General features: G+C 39.8%; 1 protein-coding gene across 2 annotated transcripts in view; it reads right to left on the bottom strand.

The window, feature by feature from the left end:
- Positions 1-3,908, bottom strand: part of LOC111266975 (retinoic acid receptor RXR-alpha-B) — a 30,467-nt gene extending 26,559 nt beyond the window's left edge. The window contains exons 1-3 of one of the 2 annotated variants that reach the window (XM_022844889.2): positions 2,297-3,908; positions 1,919-2,042; positions 1,611-1,707 (exon numbers count right to left, since the gene is read on the bottom strand). In XM_022844889.2, the coding sequence (XP_022700624.1) occupies positions 1,611-1,629 (19 nt within the window). In that variant the 5' untranslated portion in view covers positions 1,630-1,707; positions 1,919-2,042; positions 2,297-3,908. The remainder of the gene's footprint in view (positions 1-1,610; positions 1,708-1,918; positions 2,043-2,296) is intronic. The other variant, XM_022844888.2, reaches the window with a different exon arrangement.
- Between the last annotated feature and the right edge of the window lie 7,503 nt (positions 3,909-11,411).

Genomic DNA, 11,411 nt, shown 5'->3' with positions numbered 1-11,411 from the left:
ACGACAAGTGTTAATCAGCCATGATCAAACCATGATTGCAATTTTTTATTAATATTGCAGTTATTATATATGGCCCAAGATATGTTGATCTAATGAAAATGATAGTATTCATAATAGTAACTATGTAAGCAAAGGTAAAACGAGATGAGATACAGCCCATTTCTATTTGATTAATTATTGACTGGGCAGCAAACATATCATCTATAGTATTGTTACAGTCTCTCGGGAGGTTTTTGCACCTGTCCTTCATGATCCACTAAGAATGCAATAGACAAACGGAACTCATTAGCATTGATGATTTAGTAATTAAGTAAAAGCAGTGGGTTATTGGCTCCGTACACAAATAACAGTACATTTATGACCAAAATTATTATATATAACATTCCAGTAACAGTAATGGAGTATCAAACCTCGTTACATGCTGGAATCGCCTGCCCCCATTGAAAGCAAGGTTTGACGGCCGTACCGAACGTTAAGCTCGACGCGCATATTTAGCAGCCATAGTAATTACGTAATGGTAACATATCTGTATTATGTATTCAAAACTCAAGTGACGGCCTAGGTTCAAAACCAACGAATGTGAACGGAAATACTGCATTTCATGCTGAAAAGGATTGCTAGCCTAGAGCGACGCTTAAGGGTTGTAGCGGATCTAAAAGTGGAAGCATCAATTTTGGCATCTCATATTGTGACATAATGGGCAAAGCGGTCTCACCTCTAAATGAGTGCTCACGGCTTCCGCCTACGGGGAATAAGAGGATAGACATAAGGAAACAGCCTAAAGTGTGGCAAAGCTAAGAGAATAAGAGGAATTACTATTGTTAGCGGCAACGTAAGCAGGTGGAAAAAGCACAAAGAGCAAACAGGCAGTAGGACAAAGGCAACAACAAGAAGCTGAGCTTTATCTCATCCCTGTCACCTCTGCCGTCGCCTTCACGAACACGCATTGCACTTGACCTTAATGTCACTGGAGCATTCAGTCATTGTTGCGTTTCTCCATCGGTGGCTACACCTTGGAGACAACCGAAGTTGACGTTGCGAGGATAACAATATAACGCCGACAAATTATAGTAATCGTCATCTGCCATCTACATTGACGTCAACGTCTAAAAGATTTACTCACTGATGTTTTCGGCTAAACTAAAAGTTAAATATCCTACAGTATGATAAACAAATAAAAACCGGAATTCGATAACGGCTACCTGTCCCGTATGATATTGTCCATCGTATGATAGAACATCCATCCGTTAAGACCTTGTAATTTCAAGTTTACTATCCGTTTGTGAATCAACACAGATGCACTATAGAAGCAACGCAGCTGTTTACTTATGTTTGTATTTTAAAATTCGCCTACTTGAAAGATATTTATGCGCACAGTTTCGCTGACCCTGAGGTAAATCAAATAATAGGCGTAACAAAGGGGTAGGCCAGTGCAGAATCTGATACTGGCAACTAGTCAAGGTAAAAATCTGATTAGTACATCACATGTTGTTGCCTCTCGTTCTTAGTACCTCCAACGCCACTCCCAGAAACCTTACGCTTTTTACGTATACAAGAACCTGAATTCCAGTGTCCACCATATAAGTAGGCTAGAGATTTGGTGCACTTACCCACATCTGGGGAAACCATATTGATCTTTACGGAGTTCGGATCCAGTTTGGCGCCTTGCGCGTCTCCGGAGCGCAGCCTCCGGAGGTCAGATCATGCCTGTAACAAAACGTGGGTGATGTATGTAGAGAATACACCTACATTATACTAATCAATCGAAGATCGACGAAGATGGAACACAGTACACCTAAAAATCATGTTTCATCGCTTCATATTGCCTCCTATGATGTCGACTCTTATCTTTCTTTCAATTAGAATCAAACACTCGTTGATTCCCTCCACTGCATTAACGTGTATAATAGATTGTCACCAATAAGGGCTCTCAGCATCTGTGCGATTTGTAGATGAAGCGATTCGCTTCATATTGTCCTAATGTACGGCACTATCCTCATAACAGCTTCAGGTTCGAATCCTATTGGATGACACTCAACGCTCTGCAAACCAGCCCCCACAAACAACCCAATTTTTATTGCTAACCGAACAATTTTCCTGTTAATTCGTTGTCCACTGAAAGGTCTCTCTCTATTTATTGAACTATCGATGGTGCCATGGCTAGAATCGACGCTAACGGTTGGCGCCCCATTATGCAATTTAATTTAGCAGACATCTAACACTTCATTCAATACACAATCAAACACCCACACATGCCCGATTATCCGCTTTTTTTGTTTAGCATTATCACTCCTACCTTGATTGTCAGTGGCGGGCAGCAGCAGCAGCAGCACTGCCGAGCCAGCAATCTTCTTCACGTACGATTACCACTGTGCCAATATGTTAACTTTGTTTCCTTTCTTACTTGCCCTTTTTGTACACCGGGTGAGCTGCATTGAGCGAAAAGGGACCTCCCGAGTCCACGGACCGTAGCTATGAGCACTGTCGAGATGTTAAGGTTGTTGTTATCGACTTTGCCAGCAAATTGTTGCAACTGCTGTCGACTGCACAGTTACGCACAATCGCTCATTGACTGAGTGACGGAGCGCAGCGATCGAGCACCTTTAGGATACCAAACACCTCACCACCATCAGTGTGGCTATTGCTGCTACTGTTGATGCTGTTGTCGCACGCAGCGAAACGAGCGCCGACCAGAGAACGACTCAGACACAGAGACGGGGGGGGACTGTGTCGTGCAACAACGACAACGACAACTATGGCAGAATGCTAACTACTGACTCACACTCACTCCGCACTCACAGATTGGAGACTCCGCAGCGGCGGTGGCAGAGAACGACAACGAAACAAGGAATGAGCGGCGACATTGGAGCCACAGACCGAACGAACAAACTCTCGCGCCAGCGAAAGCGACGAACTCACTAGTACTTCTGCTGCTGTCCTTACTACAACTATACCCTACAGGATCGATCTGCAGACCGCCTGCCTGCACAACACTCACCGCAGCAGCAGCAGCAGCAGCAGCAGCAGCGGCAGCAGCAGCAGCAGTACGACAAACACCAACACCAACAACAGCGGTAGTAGGCCCTTCTGCTGTGGTTGTGACTCCCGCTGGGGCTCCGCTAGCGGCCGCAGAGCAGCGCGATCGACTGCTACTACCAGCTCGTTCTCTTAGCATTCACAGACACGGTCGACTGGCTGGCTAGCTGCTCGCACTGCTTTCAGCCACAGCGTCCTGGAACACCTTACACTCAACCAGCTCACAGTGACCACAGCATCAACAAGGGCAGCAGCTGTAGGACCAAAACAAACCAACAGACGGCTCAATTGGTACCAGCTTTGCCAGCTAACAAGAATGAAGTACGTGCGGTCAACAGTAAGCGGTCTGGCCAATCGGCGCGAAGATCACAACAGAGCGCACTCGTAATAATTCATTCATCCATGCGGGCTTCTCACACCTTGCTCTCTCGTTCCGTACCGGCTGACGTGGTACGACGATGAGGGAAAGAGACTCAGCCGAGCAGACGACATTCAAACAAATCGTCGCTTTTCCTGAATGCAAGCGCAGTTGAATATCGTACAAAAAGAACAATGTACTCTAATCCATAAGTAGTGCATAATACACTCCTGTGTTTTGTTTCTAAGCGTAGGAAAAAGGGTTACAGGGTTGCCTGCCTTTCCACATCGAATATTGATACCACACAATGGAAACGAGAGCGATCCTTGCGTTTCAGTGAATTGTATATACAAATCCTGCCTAGCTAAGCAGAAGTTCGGTATAGACTAACAAAAGGATAACATAAGATAATGCTGAATAAATCATTGATGTATATTAAAGGCTTTTATAATAGCTAGGAATCTATAATAATAATAATAATAAAACATTAGCAGGTGCATCTTCGGGTTCACTGTATCTCTTTATTTTTCTTTAAGCAACGTTGTGTATATAATATTTGTATTCTATCAGACTTAGAAATCGTTTACTCGAGCGAATTCGATTACAATAGTTTTAACAGCGAATATCGGCTAAAGGAGAGAATCCATAGAATTCAAATTGTAGCCGTTGCTAAACCGTGCGTGAGTGGATAGCATGCAAAAGACAAAAATAGGCTATTGTTTCTGTTCGGGAAATACTATAATTCGGCAACTGCACCGAAAATACTTCGAAACACAGAGCATGTTACTGGATCTGCCTGTGTCTTCGAATGAGTACGTTGTGGTACGCGTCAGAGCAATAGCAAGCTTCGATGTCTACAGCTTGATAAAAATAAAAACGTGAAGTAAAACGAGTTTATCACAAAAACACTGTGGATTTAGTAGACCGCAAATTTATTTGGCTACATCACTTATTCGAATATCACCAGGGCCAATACTTAACTTTACGTAAATGCCATGACGAGGAGCCTGACATAACCCAGCTTGAAAACGTGTGAAGACCGATGTGCCCAATTTTAGCTAATATACCTCTTATTTTTCCTTCAATGCGATTACGATGCCATTACCTCACGACGTGACGGGTCTTGTTGAGCCGTATTTAGAGGCCAAGTTCGATACACTGAAACACTGCGGTGCACAGCGCAGTTATGGGTGTAAAAGTCGAACATTTTATTTTGGGCTTGGAAACATGGATTAAATGTTCGATATGCCTAAGAGTTTATGAGTAATAGGTGTTTTCGGTGATGGTGTAATGTACGACTGCCCAGTAGTGTTAAATATCTAAATTCAAGTCCTCAACAGCGGATTGCTTTTTGCTTGATAATAGGATTAGCTTAAATGGGCAATAGAAACACAATGCAACGATCTTATCCTACGTTAGTACAATTGCGCATTTCATCAACAACAAGAACTGACCATCTGAGGCCATGGAGACCGTTGGTTTGCCATATCTATCTTGCTAACATAGGTAATATAAGGCTTATCTATTTATTTTTTATTTTTATACATCAAGAAAAATTGTTTTCAAGAATATCAGTGTCTTTTTCCCTCGACTTCGTCCAACGTACATGCATAATTTGTAACTGTAGCGTATCAATCAGAGCGTCAAATAGCATGTTAGCCATCTGAGTGGTCTATGATTTCGCAGTTCCCAAATTGTAACGATGTCGTAGATGACGCTAAATCCTTCCAATTTAAAAATATCCATCTATTTTTCTTATTGGTCGCCACGCGCACTTCAGTCGAAGAATTTGCTCTGTGTTTACAGGATAAATTGAATGGTAACTTATCGTCTGCTGGTTTATCCATTGCGCGGTGAAAGTGGCGGCGGCAGACTCACAACCGTGGGAACTGGTGTGCGATTCTCAATCAAAAAATTAATGATTTTTTTCAAATAATTTGAATTATCAATTTCAGATGCCTGTGTGGTTACATTTGACAGGTATGAGTATTATGACACCGTCTACTCTCATTATATTTGTGTTTTTGTTTTGCAATAGGCATATTGCGCATTTGTCCTAGCGGAGTTTCAGCCTGTTGGTACAAAAAACGTGCTTTTTGGATCTTTGTCGTGTCCATTCAACCCGACGACGTTAGCATATCGAACATACGCTGACAACTGTTATTTTCTTTTAGCTTAAGCTATATATTGCATTTTAATACAACTTGTTTGTGCTAGTTCGAGATATAATTTGATTTGTATTAATTATCAGGTAAAATTGCTTAACAAAGTCTGGGTCCTTTAGTTTTGACTGGCCCAACTGCCACCTTCCACTCAGCCTCTAACATTTAAAATCTTTTAAATCTCTAGTGAAATTTATTTAATTAATCTAACTAGTAGCAAGGATTCGCAAATAATGCAACTTTGCTTTCGAACTAAGACACCTACTGCAAAAATAATGATCCTCCTTTCGTTGCTTATGAGCCTACTTTATTAAGATCTTGATCACGGTACTCAAGCTGGGCTGGTTGTAATAAAAACGTGGCGCAGTGAATATTTACGAGCATGCGAATTCCTGTATTAAAATGTAATCGTGAAACAAATTTGTATTTACCTATATGGAGCTGTAAAAGGGTGCTCCATATGTTGACTAAATAGGTATTAAACATTCAATACAATTATAGCAATGCATATGTTTGTATGAAGTTTATATATGCTTAGCAAGCAGTTTATATCAATCGGTATGTCGACATGACACTTGCTAAAAACAATAGGGTAAGAGCAGAGGTGTCAGCTAGAAGATACTGAATTGCACGTATTTCTTGTGCGTCCTGTAACCATTTAAATTACAAGTACTTTTTGCTAGATAGCCTGTCTTGTGATTTCACTCGACATCTTTAAACACCCTGTATGTACATGCATTCAAGTACACGTACATAGCTAAGATCAAGCAGCTACAAACAACCGTTTTTGTGTGCACCTGCCGATGTTAGCGAGTACGAGTTACGATAACCGGTAAAAAGGCAATAATACTTTCGCAGAATAATAACGAACATTTTCTATAGAAGGCTCTATAGAGGAAGCGATTGCTACCGTAATTCGTATAACGTTTCATGGAGACAGAGGTAGAAATGCATTATAAATAAAAACAAATGTCATTAAAGAATTTATGTTTTTTGCCAAACCTTTTAGCTCTTTAGTGTTATGTAAAGAAACGCGTTTATTATACTATACGCACACACATCAGATTGGTTGAGATGATTGTTGTTTTTCAAGAAAAGAGGTAAAAATTCTTCTGGTGATTTAGTTGCGCACCATATATATATATATATATATATATATATATATATATATATATTAGTTCAAAGGTTTCTATTATGAAGTGAGACATACAAAGCATTTTAATGGATTTTTTTGGCAAGATGTTGATATTATATTACATTGTGTACAATTACTGCTTGGAAACCTCTTGTATTATAGCGATAGCTTGCTGGATTACGGAAAACACGGTCATTTAGAACACATTGATAGCGCTGGTTCGGATAGAGGTTCTGTAATATAATGATCCCCTATTTTTCTTGACGAAGCATATCTCGAACCCGTACGAATGTACTCGACACTTCAGCCACTTAGGAGTATACTTGGATAGTCCAAAACAAAGCTTAGCGATGTTCTGATTAGCTCACCCGTATCTATCACACTAGGTTTTTGTAATATCATTGTTCTAGTTGTCGGCACGCTTCTTATAAAATATGACAAACTACCTATTAATTTTATCTATGTTATGTATATAGCTTAAGAGCACCTCACATACTAAATTTGATCCCGTCTACCACTTTGAGAGTAATCGCGATATCGCTCCACCGTTTCCATTAATTTAGTATAGAATTTTCAACAATCTATTTATTTGTTAATACAATTTTGTTCACTAATTGTTTCATTTATTTTTTGAGCTCATTTGAGGACCATTATGAAAATATGTGACTGGAAAGGATAGATGTCATATACTTCTTTTTTTTTTTTTAACTAAGATTACCTATATTTCTCGATATTGTATTGCAATGACATCGAGCAAAACCATCTTTAGAGGATGAGCGCTAAAGCCAAAAAAATTCAGGTGGCAGTGGGTGGCATATGATCAGCGCAGTAAACAAAAGGAAAATAGATAAGTTATTTAAGCTAGGAACTGGTAGACATGCCTTCGGAACGTAACTTCAGATGCAAGCAATCAACGGCTTTGTCATAACCTATTTGGTAATTTATCTATAGTAACATCTACAAAATACACAAACACATACTATCCAATGCTCATAAACTATCTAAAGAATATCTTCAGGACGATCCAGCGGTGTTATATGGCTTCTTGTCTACCAATCGCATTGCGTTTCGACAGCTGCTCAATGAAGTATCGTTAACTGATAATATGCCGTACGGACGAATCGTTGCGACAGTAGATGTGGAACGTTTGTGGGTCGATGCTATCTAAAGGCAAGCATGTTGTGTCGAAGTTCGTAGCAACAGATGATGTGTTTTATGTCATCGAAAGTTATATTCTCTTACTTTGTACGGAATAACAGTGTAGCAACCGGTCGCGTAGCTAGGAAATCTCGTACTTTAAGCTGCTAGATGCCGATTCAAGAACCGTGCTGTTGATTACTAGTTAGTATTGGCTAACTTACTGGGGACTATGAGCGCGATTTCGTGTCGGACGAAATGCGCAGCGTCATATTCAGTCATAAGTTCGATCCTCCTCGTAGGTGGTACGATAGTTACGACAGGCCAAGTGTATCACCTCTCCTAATGTAATTTACATTATTATTATTATTAACTAACATTTTTTTTCAGCTTGGTGATACACATCGATATGACAGAGCCTTGTTACTATAAATTCTTCCACGGTTTATTCTATATGCAATATGGATAAGGGAAGCGTGAATGGGAGGGCTTATAAAGCAACACACACACACACACACACACACACACACACACACACAGGTGTACCTATCCCGTTTGGAGCCATCTGTAAAACATGAAACACGGCTACTGTATATACAGCCTATTGAAACTTCTATGCAGTGTCTGCTTAGCACCGAAAAGAGTAGGAAGGCAATGGCAAACAATGTAATGGTCTCGTCACTGTTCCTGTAGGGAAAAAAACGGCAACAATAATGCAGTCGGCTAAATAAATCAGTGCACACATTGTACGTCCCTCGGTACAATCGAACTCAGTGCCGAAAACACTACAAGCCATCAGCTCCCACTTACCTGCGGAACTAGTTACTAAACCTAGTATGAATTATTGTTATGTTTACTACTGAACTTGGAAGGTCGTCCTCATCGCTTGAAGTAATCGAATGACGGCAAATTTGCAGTTAAGTGAAACAACGGTAAAACGATACAAAAAATATAAGATGTTCATGGAATGAAACTCCGGAGTATCCATTTCGATACCGGACATTTACCGGAAAAAGAAATAACTGTCATACTTCTAAAATGCTTTTATCGCAATAAATTATAATCAAGTTGGGATAAGCAAACATCACCAAGAGGCATCAATCTACTTGAGGAAATAGAACAGACGCCTATTGCAAAGCCACTAGAAACTCCACGTAAGTAAAGCAAGTTCATACGGAATAAAAATTTACCATATACTCACAATTACAGAGAAATACACACGCTGAATCGATGGTAACAGGACGTACAGCAGTTACAAAGGCGAGCGTGGTCAAGAACAGTGATGATGTTGGCCTTTACTCGTCGGAGGATGTGTGCAAGAACTAGCATAGGTCCTCCGCGAATCGAAAAAAGGATAAAATCAACCGTTGTTTTAATAAAGAGGCGATGGGAAAACACATCGCGTTACGAGTACATAGATGGAAGTGTCTTACAGATGATCTTTTACTCATATCGACTCTTTCTTGTTTTAAAAGTGCAGCCAAATTCTTCTCATTTGGAGCCAAGCAGAACAAACGAGGCCGCTAATAACTAGTCACATAAATAATTTTCATTTACTTTTTTTCTTTCAATGCTTATTGCTTTTCATCAAAGTATTTGTCTTATCAGCGTTTACTTTAATCTTAGTAGACAGCTCTGTAAGGAAGAAAGCACCACTTGAGCCTTTTTGCATGCAGTTTGGCGCTAAAGTATTGATTTAAGGGAGATGGTTTCTATTAGGAACATTTTTTGGTTAAAGTAAGCTTGTTTTTTGAAGAACTTTATTTATTTACTCATAAACAGCATAATGTTTTGTATTAGATATTGATGATTGACGCTTAATAGTAAGAGGGATCCTGGGACAATCATCACATATTTCTTCTTCGGTCACTAGCACTAACTCTAATTTCACTACATCGCGAACACCTAAATGAGGATCGATATTAGTACCTGTTCCTTTCATGTAATGTCTATACAGCGTCTATAATCAGATCATTTGAAGAAACGCACTTCGGACTCGCAAAATAAACTCAGTGACTGAAGGCTGTGTTGAATTCGAATAACGCGGTTGTCTTGTTATAGAACTGGATGACAAAATGGTTTGTTCTGTATTGTAAATATAAAAGGGAACAAGTGAAATCGATGAGGGTATGGCGACGAAAGAAATAGATGTTTTGTTCTTTAAAGACGTGATATTGAGAGACTGAAGCGCCGTTTTTCTTTGACGATAAATATATGAGCTGTTGTGGAGCGCTTTTAAAACAATTCGCCTAAATGTACGGATCACTTTAAAAGTAGGACATGTATATAGTTTTTTAATGGGACCGCGCTAGCGTACGATTTTTAGAATTCATAAGGCTTTTTGACTTCTTTCTTCATTCTGCTCATTCAGTTCTGTTCATAAGATGATAGCGTGTAACTTTGTAGTGATTCTATCGTCGATGAATGCATCACCCACTTAATATCGTCGTTACCTTGTCGCAGACAAAGGTTGTTCTGATATAAATGTTTCAATCCTTGGCCGTATAATCTGCATTTATGGCACCTAATGAGCCTACTGAAACTTTCCTAAAATAAGAGGGCCTGCTGAATTGTGTGTCCAATTAGCTGGAAAAAGGTAGCTTACTACACTCGCCTGAAACGGCCGATCCAGCATCGGCGACAGCTTCATGATCAACGAAAGACTGGTGTCGAGAACCTACTTATCGTTAACTGGCACCACTATTTAAGGGAACGATACTCGCTGTGAGCTTTTACTATTCTCGTATCAGGAAATAATCGATTTTAAATGCTCTAACAGTACGACGTTGAAGGGTGTCAACCATTGGCTTAATTTTTTAAGCGGACAAAGTATTCTATGTTAGTATATTCTATCGGTTTTTGATTAACAAATCGTTTACCATTTACCTTGCCATTAGAGTGGCCTTTAAGTTTACTACTTACAGAGCTAACTTGCCTTACTAATAATACACTTTCTTCGAAACCACGTGCTGATAACACGATCTGTTTTATACTCTGCGCGGTGGTAAAGTTCAACTTTTGGATTTTTCAAATCAGCCGACATACTCGAAAATGATCTGTTCATAGTCAAATATGCCAAATGTTTGACCTCATTACGGTTAAAGGCTAAGGTCTCACCAAACTGTGTCCTTCCTGAATCAGGAATCTGTCATAACTCTTTGTCAAAAGATCTAGTTGGTTCAACTAATTCTCTTGGTTTTTTGTCTCTGTATATATATTCTCTATATATTTTCGCAGAGTGTGTTCCAAAGCGTGTTTTTGTTATCAATATCGGTGCGGTTGAGTTAGTAGTCTCAGAAACATCCTAGCCAGTTGTATAAACAAGGGAATGACAGATCACATAGGGGAAACTTTAGAGCTTGAGGTTTTTAGATTTGTAGCCGACTCTGTTGCCGCTTTTTTTATTATGAGGGCCATTTCAAACTACGAAATGCAATAGCTAACTGTACATATTGCATTGTATAAAGTCTGGCTGTAGAGAGATTCATTTTTTCCAAAATTGCACAGAGTTTACATAGAGCTTTCAGGAGGCTGTTGGCAGAAACCGGTTTGTAGCTAGTCGGTTACATAAAAAGTAACAACA

Source organism: Varroa jacobsoni, unplaced genomic scaffold, assembly GCF_002532875.2.
Source record: "Varroa jacobsoni isolate VJ856 unplaced genomic scaffold, vjacob_1.0 scaffold_1134, whole genome shotgun sequence".
Taxonomy (NCBI): domain Eukaryota; kingdom Metazoa; phylum Arthropoda; class Arachnida; order Mesostigmata; family Varroidae; genus Varroa; species Varroa jacobsoni.
Note: the sequence above shows the minus strand (reverse complement) of the source record. Positions and strands in the feature narration are given on the sequence as shown.